At 35.8% G+C, this 14,893-nt stretch overlaps 3 protein-coding genes across 7 annotated transcripts in view; all 3 read right to left on the bottom strand.

Annotated features, from left to right (window-relative positions):
- Nucleotides 1-264: 264 nt before the first annotated feature.
- Nucleotides 265-5,266, bottom strand: LOC145317799 (putative U3 small nucleolar RNA-associated protein 11). 2 transcript variants are annotated; one of them, XR_013879120.1, is made up of 6 exons: nucleotides 5,016-5,266; nucleotides 3,800-3,967; nucleotides 3,205-3,400; nucleotides 1,669-1,789; nucleotides 718-999; nucleotides 265-419 (listed from the first exon to the last, which is right to left on the bottom strand). XR_013879120.1 is itself a non-coding variant. In XM_080159068.1 (5 exons), the coding sequence occupies exons 1-5, from the start codon at nucleotides 5,228-5,230 to the stop codon at nucleotides 914-916; spliced, it is 786 nt and encodes a 261-aa protein (XP_080015194.1). In that variant the 5' UTR covers nucleotides 5,231-5,266; the 3' UTR covers nucleotides 265-913. The 2 variants fall into 2 exon arrangements, 1 of the variants encoding a protein (XP_080015194.1); XM_080159068.1 differs by having other exon boundaries at nucleotides 265-999.
- Nucleotides 5,264-14,893, bottom strand: part of Nop60B (dyskerin pseudouridine synthase 1 Nop60B) — a 581,533-nt gene continuing 571,903 nt past the window's right edge. The window contains exons 2-7 of one of the 3 annotated variants that reach the window (XR_013879118.1): nucleotides 8,672-8,767; nucleotides 7,992-8,374; nucleotides 7,329-7,680; nucleotides 6,387-7,076; nucleotides 5,734-5,913; nucleotides 5,264-5,602 (exon numbers count right to left, since the gene is read on the bottom strand). Coding sequence is in view for 1 of the 3 variants with exons in the window: in XM_080159066.1 (XP_080015192.1) it covers nucleotides 5,833-5,913; nucleotides 6,387-7,076; nucleotides 7,329-7,680; nucleotides 7,992-8,374; nucleotides 8,672-8,743 (1,578 nt within the window). In the remaining 2 variants the exon portion in view is untranslated. Of the gene's footprint in view, nucleotides 5,914-6,386; nucleotides 7,077-7,328; nucleotides 7,681-7,991; nucleotides 8,375-8,671; nucleotides 8,768-14,893 lie in introns of all 3 variants that reach the window. The other 2 variants (XR_013879119.1, XM_080159066.1) reach the window with 2 other exon arrangements.
- Nucleotides 8,765-14,893, bottom strand: part of LOC145317800 (small ribosomal subunit protein uS7-like) — a 250,489-nt gene continuing 244,360 nt past the window's right edge. Inside the window, exons 2-4 of one of the 2 annotated variants that reach the window (XM_080159070.1) lie at nucleotides 10,807-10,919; nucleotides 10,040-10,304; nucleotides 8,765-9,250 (exon numbers count right to left, since the gene is read on the bottom strand). In XM_080159070.1, the coding sequence (XP_080015196.1) occupies nucleotides 8,966-9,250; nucleotides 10,040-10,304; nucleotides 10,807-10,910 (654 nt within the window). In that variant the 5' untranslated portion in view covers nucleotides 10,911-10,919 and the 3' untranslated portion in view covers nucleotides 8,765-8,965. Of the gene's footprint in view, nucleotides 9,251-10,039; nucleotides 10,305-10,806; nucleotides 10,927-14,893 lie in introns of those variants that run through there. The other variant, XM_080159069.1, reaches the window with a different exon arrangement.

Genomic DNA, 14,893 nt, shown 5'->3' with positions numbered 1-14,893 from the left:
AGCTCACCGATTACGAGATAGTTACATTTAAAAAAAACAATATGTTAAATTTTTTTGCTTTTCTTACAGAATAAATGATTCACATCTATTGGCCTAAATAGATCTACTCTGCATAAAATCTTAGTACTTTACAGACTAGAAAAACATTCAAGTTGGTAGGATGTAAAATGTACGTACAATACCAGAGTATTAAAAAGCTTTGTTACAACAAATATTCAAAAATAAGTTCACAGTAAAAATTTTAAAAATAAAAAGGATTAAATATTAATTCAAATATTTATTTTCATAAATACATAATCAAAATTTGTAACACCTGAATGAATTTTAATTTATTAAATAGGTACATAATAGTTCTGATAGTCAGAATTGTGGATAGTGTTTAAGAATATATTTTATCAAAAGTATAAAAAGGAAGAATTCTTAGAAAATAAATTTAGACAACTCAATAATTAAAAATTATGGATCTGAAGTAAAAGATAACTTAAAAACCCTTTCTGTAGATAGTTTACAATTTTTGTTTGAAAATTATGAACAACGTATGTTGGAAGTTAAAACCAGAGTCCAAAGTTTGTAAGCCAACATGGGGAGAAAAATTGAAAAAATGTTGTTCGTTCTCGTTAATTTTTACCCCTAACCACATATTTAGTCAACCATGCAGAATATTATACACCCCTGAATTACAGTCTAATGTAATGTCATGTCATGTCCTTTTCTTACCTGCCAAAAATGACAACCCTTTTTAAATAAGTAACTGAAAATTTTTTACATAAAGATTACGACAAAAGACAGGTAAAATGAAAGAAAATATAACTGTCAAAATTACATGGAACTTAACACAAAATTAAATCTGCTTCAGTAGGGAACAATTTCCACGTTCTACAAACTTCTCCACAATAACGCAACTTTCTCGCTTTCATTTCTGTCTCTTTGTAGCCCATTGGTAGACAGGAGCAGAATCTGGAGTTTCTTCTTTCAACTTTCTCATTGGTTTGTTTTTTTCTAAAAATATAAATAAAATATCAAATGAACCGTTAATTCTTTGAAAGCAAAATATCAATAAACATACGGTTATGACTCATGAGCTCCTTGGTACCTCGCACATTAGGTAGCAAACTTTTCGATAAATACGCGAAGAAAAATTCTAGATTTGTTGGGACCAAATTAATCTTATATTTTACTATACGCGGAAAGATGACAAGTGCGATACCAATAAAGTACGAGTTTAAATCAACTTATATTACGCTGTATTAGAACCTGTTCTTAACAGTGAATTGGTAGCTGAAAAGAAAAAAAATAAGTTTTTGGTCCAGGCTTTCGAATTCCTATATTCTTTATTTTTCCTGTCAACAGACCTCTACCATCCTATAATCCTTATACTAAAGTAACAGGATGTTTGTGTGTGTGTCTGTACCGAAGGATCTCGCTAACCGCTGAACCGATCGGGTTCTCCAGACTCCTTATCAGGGTAGATTCTCATGGTTCCCGGTAAGGTTTATAACAATTTTGGGGGAGGGTACCACCACCCAGAATTTTCGTAGACTTTAACAAACAAAAGCATTTAAAGTGCCACTAGAGGCCTCTGGGGGCGTAGCAGCTAGTCAAAGCTAAAGGAATAAAAGAATATTCCGTATTTAGACATTAAAGTAGCTAGAGTTTGATAATCCGCACCTGATTTAAGGAGGGCTCTAATCTGCATCTTTCTCTGCAACACAGACAACTTTTCATCCCTGTCCATTCTTTGCTCCAGTTCTCTGTACATCTTAGCAGTCTGTCTACTTATCTTCTCCGCCTTAACAAATTTGAAGTACAGAATTAGTCAATATAAAGTGGGGATTGAAATCCCAATTATAATCAGCATGGTAAAGGGGCCGTCGTAGCTCAGTGGTAACGCACTGAGTTACGGTGATGAGAGTTCGAGTTCTAGTCCCCATGTGGAAACTCGAATTTCATAGTTGAATACATTCACGCAACTTCCCCTGGTTGTGTAAGAAGGGGATTATTGAGTAAGTTTGGATAATTAATAGTCAAGTACATAATATCAGTACTACCCTTGTCCCAAGCTCCTCTTCGGAGAGCGTCATTCATTACGGTGACTTAATTTGGGACACCTGCCATACTCGGCGAGGGTGAGGTAATAATGAGTAGCTCTCATGAGATAGCGGGTCAAGTCATAATGTGCTTTAACGTGGAATTTGATAGCCCTAGTGGCTATACAAAAGTGTCTCAGCCTACTCCATGGCTACTTAGGTCTAAACCCTTAGTGACTATGGCTAATCAATCAATCAATCAATCAGCATGGTAATCAATTTTCAAGGATAGGAGACTAAGAACGGACAAGAGCAAAGTGTGCTCAGCATCTTCGAATCTTACGTTTGAATAGAACCGTCCTGTAATCCTTCCATTTTCATCAATATAACGTGACAGAATGTGCGTTAAAGTGCAAATATTGTAAGAGTTAAGTTTATACCCTTTGAACTTAACTGAGTATTGGTATATCCTGCAAGTTATACTAATATTTTAACTAGTGATGGCAAACCGTCGAATTTTTGGGCCGGATTCGGATTCCAAAATTATTAAAGAATCCGTCAAAAAAAAGGATCAGATTCCTTGCGGATTCCAGATTCGGATTCCGGATTCTAGCAATATTTTTAAAGGATTTTTAAATTTTTTTTTAAAGATATTATATATAATGATGAAAATCTTTGCGTTCAAAGAGGAGTTGAAAGAAAAAACTCAAGACGCTAATTTTAGCCTGCCAAATAAGAATCCGGAATCCGCTATTAAAAAACGGATTCCGGATTCCAAAATTGGCCAAAAATTTGGCGGATTCCGGATCCGGAATGCCAACCCTAATTTTAACATTAAGATGGGGGGGGGGGGGGTGAATAATGCAACCATTTCGTAATGGAGCGCAAATGGCACTTAAAATCAGAATTTTGTACGAGTAATCCTTGATTGATCTATTTTCCCTAAATCGAAAAAAAAAGTTTGAAAAGTAACGGCAAAGGCTCAGTGTAGATAGCGCCTGTTACCGATTTGTTCTGAAAATAACCAAAAATTTGCTAATTATCAAGGCTTACTCATGCCAAAGTTCATAACGAAATTCAGATTTTAAGTGCCAAATTGCGAACTGATTAAGAGATGGTTGCATTAAAACACCCCTTTTTTGTAAGAACCTTAAAAGTTAATATTTTCAATAAATACCTCTTCAGGGTCCAGATAGGTAGAAAATTTCCCCGTCTTGAGATCCTTCACTCTGGGCCTGTTGTATGCCCTGTCCAGCAGGGCAGGGTGCGTATCCAGCCTGGTAGCCAGGTCCAGCGTACGCTTCTCCTTCTCACTGTCCACAAATATTGTGTGCTTGTTCTTCACTGCTTTGTCAGAGCTGATCAAATGCAACCTGTGAATAGAAAAAAAATAAAATAAAATTCGGCGACGAAATGCATTTGAGGTTCGGTGAAGTATCTTAAATTCGAATTCAACCTACCAATACACACTCAATTGTTACACTTATTAAAAATAGTCAAATCGGTAAAAAGTGTGCAAATATAAACACGTGAAGCAATGAAAATAATTTCAGATTACAGGGTTGTATTTTCACCCCCCACCCTCGGGCCCTCACTATTTATTACCCAAGTTTGTTTTAGAAAGTGATATTTACTTATTTGGATTCGCCTCCCCCAATGGATGGGAGAATTATGAATTTTTCGCTAGTCAAACAGAAAATCATAAAATATTTTTTTTTTACATTAAATGCTAGGTAGGAATTGAGAAACTAGAAAAAAAATTAACAAAGTACCTGCTTTGTAGCTTTTCAAGCTTCCGTTTCTCAGAGATCCTCTTGCTGTTGATGTAATTGATGTCCTGTGTTTGCATGAGCGCAATCTGTTCCGCGCTCAGAGGACCCTCCCCCTTATGAGTCTTCTTGGAGTCACTCCAGCGCTCGGTGTGCTCCCCATCCACCAATCTACAAAAAAAAACAAGTATGACAACATCCATAAAAGCGAAGCACTGAAAAGGTAGGACAAACTGACAATAACACTTGTATAGTGTCAGAACTGAATTATCAGAATATAAATGTATAAGAGTCGAAGCAAAATTTTAAGTTTGTTGAAAAACTGCTTGATATAGCATAATGTTTCATACTTACATTTTTTATGACTTGCTTTGCTTTTAACATTATACTTTGTTGTTCCAGAAATCAATATACCAAAAATTAAGTGCTACACATGTCCTAAAAATTAATGTTTTTTTGTGTTCTCTATAATTAACTTCCGAGAATCGAACCAGATTATAAATTTTTGGATCTACTGCAGTTTACGGTAAAATATTGCCAACAATCTATGAATTTTAAAGCTGCCCAACGGCTGAACGTACAGATCATACCCACACACCATTTTAAGCGGTATAAGAAGGCATACAAATAATCTGGAATAGCCAAGATCCAATGATGCACAGGGAAAGCTTCATTGAAGAAAAAATGCGTAAAATAAGCCTTTTTCGCGCATTTCTCTGCACTGTGAGATTATTAAGCATTATTGATTTATAGCTATTCCAGATTATTTGTAGGCCTTCTTATGCCGCTTAAAACAGTGTGCGGGCATGATCTGTACGTTCAGCCGTTTGGCAGCCTTTAAAATTCATAGATTTTTTGCAATATTTGTTACCAGCAATATTTTACCGTGAACTACAGTAGATCCAAAATTTTTTTTATATACAATGATGATAATCTTTGCCTTCAAAAAGATTGAGTTGAAATAAAAAAAACTCGAGACGCTAATTTTAGCCTACAAATTAAGAATCCGAAACAGATATTAAAACACGGATTCCGGATTCGGATTCCAATATTGACCAAAAATTGGGCGGATTCCGGATTCGGTAACGGATTGCCAACCCTAGTAGATAAATTAACTTTCCATTATTCCAACCAACTAAAAATTTCAATTTTTTAATGATATGCACGGAGCTGAGGTTGCCTAATTTATGTTAATATTGCTTCACTAAAATAATTTTACCTGGAATTAATCATTTTGTGGTGGAACTCATCAGGATTCCTCTCCAGTGCCTTTTGTCTCAGTATCTTCAAAGCCTTCTTCTTCTTATTAGCATCCGAGGCACGCAACTTGTAATCCTGCCTCTTCTCCAGCTGTCCCAAGTGTTCACGGCTGCGCGGCTGCCCACGCTCCCTGTGCGTGTGCTGAGATTTGAACGCGTTTTTTAACGACGACATTTTTGGATAATAAAATTAACCCAACAGGATTAATCTGAAAAAAAAATAACAATTATAATATCACATGTCCCAACCGAAGATGTTAGTTAACATGGGCACAACAAGCTGAAGTATCGTATGCAACATGAGGGCTACAACGATTGACAACAAAAAGGTTGGATTATAATCTGGATTTAGGTTTAGTCCTTGAAAAATGCATTGAAATTTATTATGAAGAGACCCTGGACTAGTTAAGAATTGATTTTAATACTTCGCTTAAACACGAATACCAATATCAAAACCCAAGAAATTTTTTAAAATTATTATAAATAGAGCTTTAGTATAAAAATAACTGCGTGAATAATATTTCATATTGCATAATAAACGTATACCCTGGGATTTTGATAGTAACGAGCTATGTAACATTTGAACATTTGGCAATTTTAATTCATAGCTTAATAGCACAAATCCTTTTAGTATAAATAATATTTAAAAATCTCACCAATAACTTTGCTCGTTAATACCAAAATAACATTATTAATATACCCGAGTGACAACAAAAATAACTTATTTCTTGTTGAGAAAAAATCTGGATAAGGGAAGAATTGACGCCTGCTGGGGTTTCAATCCGAATCTCCATTCTCAGTTTTCTGTTTCTTCTTTTTCTTTTTCTTCTTTACTGACTCATCACCATTCTGAGTCACCTTAAGATTATTTAAAAAAACATTTAACATCAAATGGCATTAGTACAAAAGACCTATATGGATAAGACTCAATTTTTTTAAAGTTCGGTTAGGTATTTGTTTGGCAAAGCCAATATCCCGTTATGTTAAGTAGCAAGATTTTTTATTTGAAGCTTAGGATTTCAATAAGTACTGAACAGAGTTCTCTTTTTAGGGAAGATTCACATAAATCTTAGAATGATTTTAGGCTATAATTCTGTTCTCCTACCTCTAGAACTAGAAGCGTAGCCACAAGGTAACAAGTCAGGCCACTGCACGATAGTAAAAGACAAATTAAATACCAACTACAAAAGCAAAAGATGGAGAATGATATAAAACTTCAAAATGTAAAGAATATCAATAAACAATTTACTTAGTTAACACGAACTTTCATACACACCAACGAACAAGACCTTAAAAACAGTTCGTTAGCTACAAATAAAAAAAATACTTACATCAAGAGTGGTGTCTGCAGCGGTGGTGTCCATGGTAGCATCACCATTCTCCTTATCCTTGTCTTTCTTCTTTTTCTTTTTCTTCTCTTTCTTAACCTCTGCGTCATCGGCAACAGGTGTGGCAGGTACAGACTCGCTCTGCTCGCTCAACTTCCTTTTCTTACTCTCCTTCTTGGGGGTGTCAGCATCTTCTTCCTTCTTGATGACAATGTTGGTTGCAGCAGGTACTGAAGCATCATTCGCGCCAGATTCTTTTTTAATGTTATAATCAACATATGATGATCTCCAGTCGCGAGGAGTGTTCTCGTTCGGTTTGCCGTGTTTGTCCAGCAGTCCCTGCTTAATCATGTTCTTTTTCATGGAGGCCTGTGGACCCAGTCCCCACTTCTTGGGGTAAAGATCTCGTTCCATGACAACCCGCTTAATTTTGGCAACAATGCCGTGGTCGCAACTGGCCATGGTGGCAGTTGTCATCTGGGCAATACCCAGACAGATTGCCTCGCCCTTGGTAGTACACACAACAATTTCCTCGTTGATCTCGATACCATCCTCATAACGTAGGACACCAGGTAGAAGAATCTTGGCACCGTAACAGATGGCGTTAACGGCCGTGTCTTTCATGATGATACGCTTGTGTTTGGTTAGGAGTGACTCCAGGGGACGAATAACGCGTCTGAGGTAACTTTCATCCTAAAATAATAAAGGATTATTTATAATGAAACAATCGTGCCTCATATTTCAAAGCATTTACCTTAAACAGACGCAACAAGCTGGTTAAGAGTATTAAACAATTGCTCATGCTCATTGGTGCAGAAATTTTCACATAAGGACAGTAAGTTTCAACCAGCAACAATAAAACATAAAAGTTTAACCAAAGAGCTTTTAGTCGGAAATTTGTAGACATCTTGAATAATAAAGCAGCTTCGCTACTAAAAAACTGACCTTATGATTATCATACAACCACTGAGCATCCATAATATCATGCATTGTCACGGCCTCCTTCTCAGTCATAACACCGGACCTGGGTCGCCTTAGCTCCTGCATCTGTCCTCCACAGCCCAGCATCAAGCCCAAATGTACACAAATGGTTCTGGCGTAGAAACCAGACTCGACAGACACCCAGAAAATGCCCATGTTGCGCTCCTCGTCGTGCTCAAGAAGCTTGCTCTCGTACACGGTACGGACACGCAGCTGACGCTTGACCGCGCTGATTAGAGGGGGACGCTGGAACAAGGCACCCTTCAGTTTCTCAAGCTCTCCGGCAACCCGTTTCATTGGGATAGAATCGTGCAACCTAAGAAGATGTACCATATTATTGGAGCGTATATTTGTGTTAACAGATTTTTATAAATACAAAAATATCAATATTGCAACAAGTAGAATACAAATACTTGAGAATTAGAGCAAAATATTGTGGTTGAGGATTAGAGGATTTTTTAGGGATCAATTTGGTAAATACCAACAAAATATGTAAACCCGTTTAACTTGCACTGTATCAAAAGTAAAGCTTTAATCCCTTCGATAGGCACTCTTAGGACAATTCAAAAATATAACGCTAATCTTTTCACTTAATCTATTTTAATAAGAACGAATAAAAGCCATTACCTGTATATAACCATGTACTCTTTACCAGCGCTCTGCTGGGACTTGACCAATCTGGTGGCACGATCAATGCACACGACCAGACAACCAGTAACCTTGGGATCCAATGTACCAGAGTGACCAGTCTTCTCCACCCTTAAAATTCTCTTGATCCATGCCACGACCTCGTGGGAGCTTGGATTTGAAGGCTTGTCCAGGCAGATAAAGCCGGACTTGACGTAATTGGTGAGATCACGCTTCAATGGCGAAGCACCATGAGGTATGGGTGTGTAATGGTTGGTACGCACGTTCAATTTGTCAAAATTTTTAAGCAACAATGGCCATTGTGAAGTGTCGAGGGCTGGTGGCGCTTTTGTGGAAGGTTCGACTGTAAAGCTTGTGTTGGTCTAGAAAGTAATGGAATAAATTGAGAATTAGAAAACTTTGACAAATATATTACTAGCACAGAAACACGTAGGCAAAGAAAAAACAAAATAAAGGCAAAATGATTGCAAGTTTAGTTCAATCAAATCATATGAATATCTGCTAGATTAAAACCAGTCCCAAGCCATTCTACTTAAACATTAATGCTTCTTAAAGACCATTGTACATAATAAAGATCAAAAATATGATAGAGACACAAAAATTTAGAATTTTCCTATCCGCGAAAACTGTCTAGAATGTGAGTTGAACACATAAAGTACCTGAATGTCGCCAACGTTCTCAATATCCTTGGACTTCTTTTTCTTCTTTTCTTTCTTCAGCGGCGAGTCCATTTTATATATTTAACGTATGAATCTGAAATACCAGTTAACACTGTAGAAACAATTCTAAGATATCATTTAAAAGTTTTTATCTTTTATACAAGTATAACTGATATTTATGTTTTTAATCTTTAGCAAGAATTCTATGCAAATATATTTGCAATATTTGTTGGAATAACATATTTTTGTTATAAACAGATTGGACATAAGAATGCAACGTATAAAGTGAATTTCTTAACGGTTAGACTTGGCGACACGCTCAAGTTCATCCTTCTTCTTGATGGCGTAGCTGTTGCTGGAGCCACGAGCGGCGTTGATGAGCTCATCAGCCAGACACTCAGCAATAGACTTGATGTTACGGAAGGCAGCCTCTCTGGCGCCGGTGCACAGAAGCCAGATAGCCTGGTTCACACGTCTCAGAGGAGACACATCAACGGCCTGACGCCTGACGGTACCCTGACGACCAATACGGGTAGAATCCTCACGGGGTCCGGAGTTGATGATAGCGTTGACGACAATCTAGAAAAGAAAAAAATCTTATTTTAATCACAAAAGCCTTTCCCACTAAATCGTGGACAAATTTCTATTTGAAACGAAGCTATTTTTCAATATTTAGGGAAGGAAGAACACAAGAATTTGTTGTACAGTTCCATAGGTCGGACAAAACACAGGCATTCGTTAAGACTAATAGACATGGAAGTATATTGGAACAGGGGTGTATATTCTACATGGGATCCCCGGCTCAGGGGGGGAAGGGGATAAAAAATTAGTGGTTGGAGGGGGGAAAAAATGTAAAAATTAAGAAAACTGAAAACATTTTTTCCATTCCCCTCCCCCCCCTCCTTGGTAAAAAAAAAACTAAAAGAATGTGATAGGAGGGATAAAATAATTAAAATATAGAGTTCTTTAAATATTTTTCCATTTTCTCCCCTACTTGGTGAGAAAAAACTAGGGGGGGGGGGAATAAAGAAATTTGTAGCCGGGGAAAAAAAATCTTGTGCAAGTAAACACCCCTGTATTGGAAACTAAAATTCTACAGGGGTTTATATTCAGAATGGAATCTCCTGCTAAAGGGGGGGGGGGGGGGAGGGGGATATGAGATTTAGAGGGAATGAAAATTAAAAATAATTAGTTTGGGAAAAACCCAGAAAAACATGTGGAATGGGTAAAAAAAATGAATAAAATATAGAGGACTGAAAACAGTTAACCATTTTTTACCACTTTAGGAAAAAAACTAGAGAAGGGGACGGGGGGATAGAGGAAAAAATGAATCTTGTGCAGAAGATACACCCCTGAAATTCTACGTACCTGGAGAGGGTTCTCACCAGTGGTCAGGTGGATGATCTCAAAGCTGTGCTTAACAATTCTGACGGTCAGGAGCTTCTTACCGTTGTTGCGACCGTGCATCATAAGGCTGTTAACCAGACGCTCAACAATGGGGCACTGGGCCTTCTTGAAGCGCTTGGCACAATACCTAGAAGCGGAGTGGGGAAGGTAACGGGCTCCCTTCTCCTTAACGGCAATGTAATCCTGGAGAGACATGTCCTGGACATGGACATCCTCGGGGCTCCATCTAAAAATAATGGGTGTAATTAAATAATATCTTTAACTTTATACTTTATAAACAAGGATAGGATACAAACAAATAGTAAATTTTAAGGACAATTTCATTAGTCGCATTGTAGGACTACGTCAAAACAAGCAGTTTTGTTAGCCGGGCCTTTGGTACCTTGAGTCTAACAAAACTGGTTTTAGTCTTAAACGTTTCAATTTTAATATCCACGGAAAGCAATCATAAAAACTTTTCTAAAGCGTTAAAATAAAATTAAAGTTTGAAAAAATGCAAAGATAATAAACATTTCATGAAAAGTAAAATTCACAAACATACTACTACTACGACAGACATCCAGTTACTCGAAATTATTAAGTTACATAGCACATTAAAATTTACAAATAAATTCCAACGCATTGCGAAATTAACACAAAAAATCATTAGAAATTTAGTTTAATACATCAAAGAAACTCTAGAACTTTCAGAAAGATCTGTTTCAGTAATAAATAAAATAATTTGTTACCTGTTGAAAAGCTTGATCTCAACAGGTTCAGCAACGAATGGTGCGGGAGGAGCCTCCTCTTGTTGCATTTGCTCCACCTCGTTATCCCAATCTGCTTCGGCCATTTTCTTGCTGAAAATTATATGTTTAATTATTTACACTTAAAGAAACGTGGACTGAATGGAAGAAAATAAAGTAAATGTGTATTAGATAAAAAATAACTTGCAGCATTTAAGCAAAAAGGCGCCATTTTTCTTCAAAAAGAGCACAGACTTAAGTTCTACTTCCTCATGCAGAGTATAGTACGAAAGGGTTAAAAAATATCAAAATAAATATTTAGAAGTTAAGTAAAATAAGATTAACTAAACGTAAATAATACAAAACTAGAATAAATCAGTGTTTATACGGCATTAATTGGAAAAAATTATAATAGACAATGCAACCCCTACATATAATATATGGAGTTGCCAGAACAGATCTCAATCAAACCATAATACCTAAACTTTAGAAACAATTAAAATTTACAACTTATCTTAAGCCGGCATCTTTGAAAACATCACTTAGCAACAAAACGAAAATTATACACAATTAAACGGATCATATTAATAACGTAAATTTTAAAAAATCACAAATATTAGAAAATAAATCACTATCGCGAACAGCATGTTTTTCCTCTCTGTTCAACATAATAGTTGGATACAGCACGTGTGGTTCGGTGCGAGCTCCACGAGAAATGCCGCGTTCTGTAACTTTGAGGTTGCCAACTCTGACAATTAATCAAACAATTCTAGTTTTTAATTGATGTTTATTTAAAAACAAATATAAATATCTTTCGATAAAATTAATTCAGTTTTAGAAACAAATAATATGCCGCCCTCTTTAATTTAAAATTGATTGCAAATCTTACACCAACATCGAAAATTTTGATTTATATGGCAACCGCAAAATTTCTTAAAATGTCGTCTTTTTTATAAAATATATTTTTTTTTAGTAAGGTTTATAAAGACTAATGAAATCTATACCTAATATATTTAAAGGATTTATTAATATTAGAAATAACAATTAAAACATCAAAAGTATAATATACATATATTTAGAAGCGAGGCTTTATTATAATGATCGAGTCATTCCTTGCGCCCGTCCACCAAACCGTTCGTTTTCCTGCCATGTTTGCATTGTCGTAAAAAACGCTATAATCGCTAACAGAGAGTACGTGCGTCTATTAAAACATGCTTAACATTTTTATCAACAAAATTATACAAGTTTTTTTCAAAATAGTTTTTTAAAATGAACATATTTCAAATTATGTACGTACGAACATTCTGGTAACGATTATAGACTTGCTATGCTTTCTAAATCGGACCAACTGTTATGTGGATTATCATGCAAAGTTTGAAATTGATAGGACAATTCTAACATGTCTAAATTAACGAAAAGAAAACGGACGGACGGATCAACCTGTGGTCTTGATTCAATTCTAGCCCACAGTGACCCTAATTATAAAAAAAGCTTAAAAAGGGATAAAATATGAATAAATATAAATACATGTCGGTATAGAGAAATATAAAGTAACTAGCGTCTTTGGGGACTTTTATTTGTATTTTGATTGGTTGGTTCATTAAGTTGGGTGTCGAAACGTTTCAACTAATTAAATTGTAATCTAGTGTGGTTGGTAATTTTGTGTGTCATCATAGAGGATGTAAATCAATTTATCGGCCAATGTCTTATCCCTTTAGATCCCTGAGAGTAACCAAGGACAATCTTGTCACAACAAGGAGAGTTCAATTAATATAATTTCTCGTATTCGTTCGAATCCGGTGGATAGGAACCGGTTCTCATCCATACGAAAAAAATATGTCTAGCATCGTATTATATCCAGCTTTCTACGAATATAAAAATGTACAATCATAAGATTAAAACCAGTTTTTTTAGCCCCCTTCGGCATCTCGGGGCTAAAAAAAACTGGTTTTAATCTTATGATTGTACAATTCTATATCCGCGGAAAGCCGTTTATAATACGATGAAAGAAATAACTATTACATCACTCTCCTCCAACGGTATATGATAAATTAGCGGCTTCGTCCCTAGGCTCTAGGGGCTTTGCCCCAAGAGTTAATTTTAAAAAGAATAAGAACCTCTGGTGCCGCAACCACCACATTTTAAATTAACTGCTTAAAAAATTGAGGGGGATATTAAGTTTTTTTGGGGGAGGGGTTGGTGGTATCCCACCTCCCAAGAAAATAGCTTAAAACCACCACATGACCAGTAGGTATATTCCCCGAAGAGTAAAATCCAATCGGTTCAGTGGTTACCGAGATCTTAAGGGACAGACAGACAGACTGACACCAAGCTACTTTGTATTATAAATGGACATTATCCAACAAACAAAAAGTTTAATTAGGAAAATTTAGAACTAGATAAAAAAAACTCCATGAAAAAGTAGTGGGATGACCTTCTCTCTATATACATGACTAGCGGCTAAACCCCTAGAGAACATATAGGTGCACTTGAGTAGGGTGGGGGGTAAGGGTGAGTCGACCCCCCCCCCCCCCCTAAAATTTAATTTTATTTTTGAAGGGGTACTCATTTTTCTAGGGGCAATTGCTCTTGGGGGGGGTAGTCGAATCCTCCACCTTAAAATGGTTAAAAACCTTTTAGGATCTATGTGATGCTACCTTGTAAAGGAGATTCATATCGGTTTTGCGGTTAGCGAGATCCTTCGATACAAATACACTTTCATTTCCTTATTTACAATTTCCGAATATTAAAAGCGAAGCTTTTCTATAATTAGGGTCGGTCCGTCCGTCCGTACGTCCGTACGTCCGTAACGGATAGCTTTTTTCGTTAATTTAGGCATGTTAGAATTGTCCTATCGATTTCAAATTTTGCATGGTGATTCCTTTAATAGTTAGGTACGATTTAGAAAGCGTAGCAACTCTATAATCATCACCAAAATGTCCGTACGTCCATTTTAAACATGTTGATTTTTTTACTTTTTTAACAACAAATTTTTATGTGATCTAATCATCCGATTGATCTGATTTTTGGTATATTGATTCCTGGGACAACAAAGTATAATGTAATAAGCGAAGCAACTCTATAATCAAGTCCTAGAAATGTAAGTATGTCCATAAACATTATCCTGAATCAAGCAGTTTTTCAACACATTTTACTTACAATTTTGCTTTGACTCTTATACATTTATATTATGATTATTCAGTTCTGACACTATATAAGTGTTAATTTCCGTTTGTCCTACTGTTTCAGTGCTTCGCTTTTATGGATGTTGTCATCCTTGTTCCGAATATAATTAGTGATAAAACTGTTGAACTGAGTTGACTTATATACTGTAACCATGACAACTGCAATGATATCACAAATTCCAGGGATCTAAAGGGATAAGACACGTACATACCCAATTATGATACACAAAATTAAACCTTTTGTAGATGACAATTAATGGTTGAAACGTTTAGACACTTGAACAACCAATAAAGATACAATAGAAGTCCCCAAAGTTGTGAAGCCAACAAATAAGAAAACGTTATGAAAAAAAATTGTAAAGTGTAATAAACAGTTCAATGTCCCCTCCCTCCATGAAAAAAAATCACTTCAGATATAATTAATAACAACGAATATTGATTAATAATATATAAATCTGATTAAAAAAGCGTAAAAACTTGACCCACAACATTTATTTTGTCTGTAGCCAAAAGATCTCGAAAATTGCTGGTACGAATTTCAGTTTTGAGGCCCTCTGGGGACAACGATCTGGGCAAACATAACAAGGATTAATTCTAAGATCTTAATTCTATATTTTGAAAAACATGACTTTTGATTGTGGCTTAGAATTTCAGAAATGGTTTTAAGCTACATAGTAAAAAATAATCAGGTTTGAAGCTATTCTGGAAAGTATTTCAAAAGTTAAACGAACATTTTAGCGATTCATTTGATCAAATATATCAAGTATAAAAGGATATTGATTTATTTAATTGTAATAAAAATGTTATCTGGTTATTGGTTCCATTATTAACACCTTCCGTCTTCAAACTTTTATGTAAGTTTAATTCCCCCCATTTAATATGCATCTCTTTATTTTTCCCCAAAG

Source organism: Acartia tonsa, chromosome 4 (assembly GCF_053477335.1).
Source record: "Acartia tonsa isolate MP-2025a chromosome 4, ASM5347733v1, whole genome shotgun sequence".
Classification (NCBI taxonomy): Eukaryota; Metazoa; Arthropoda; class Copepoda; order Calanoida; family Acartiidae; genus Acartia; species Acartia tonsa.
This window is presented reverse-complemented; position numbering and strand designations above follow the sequence as displayed.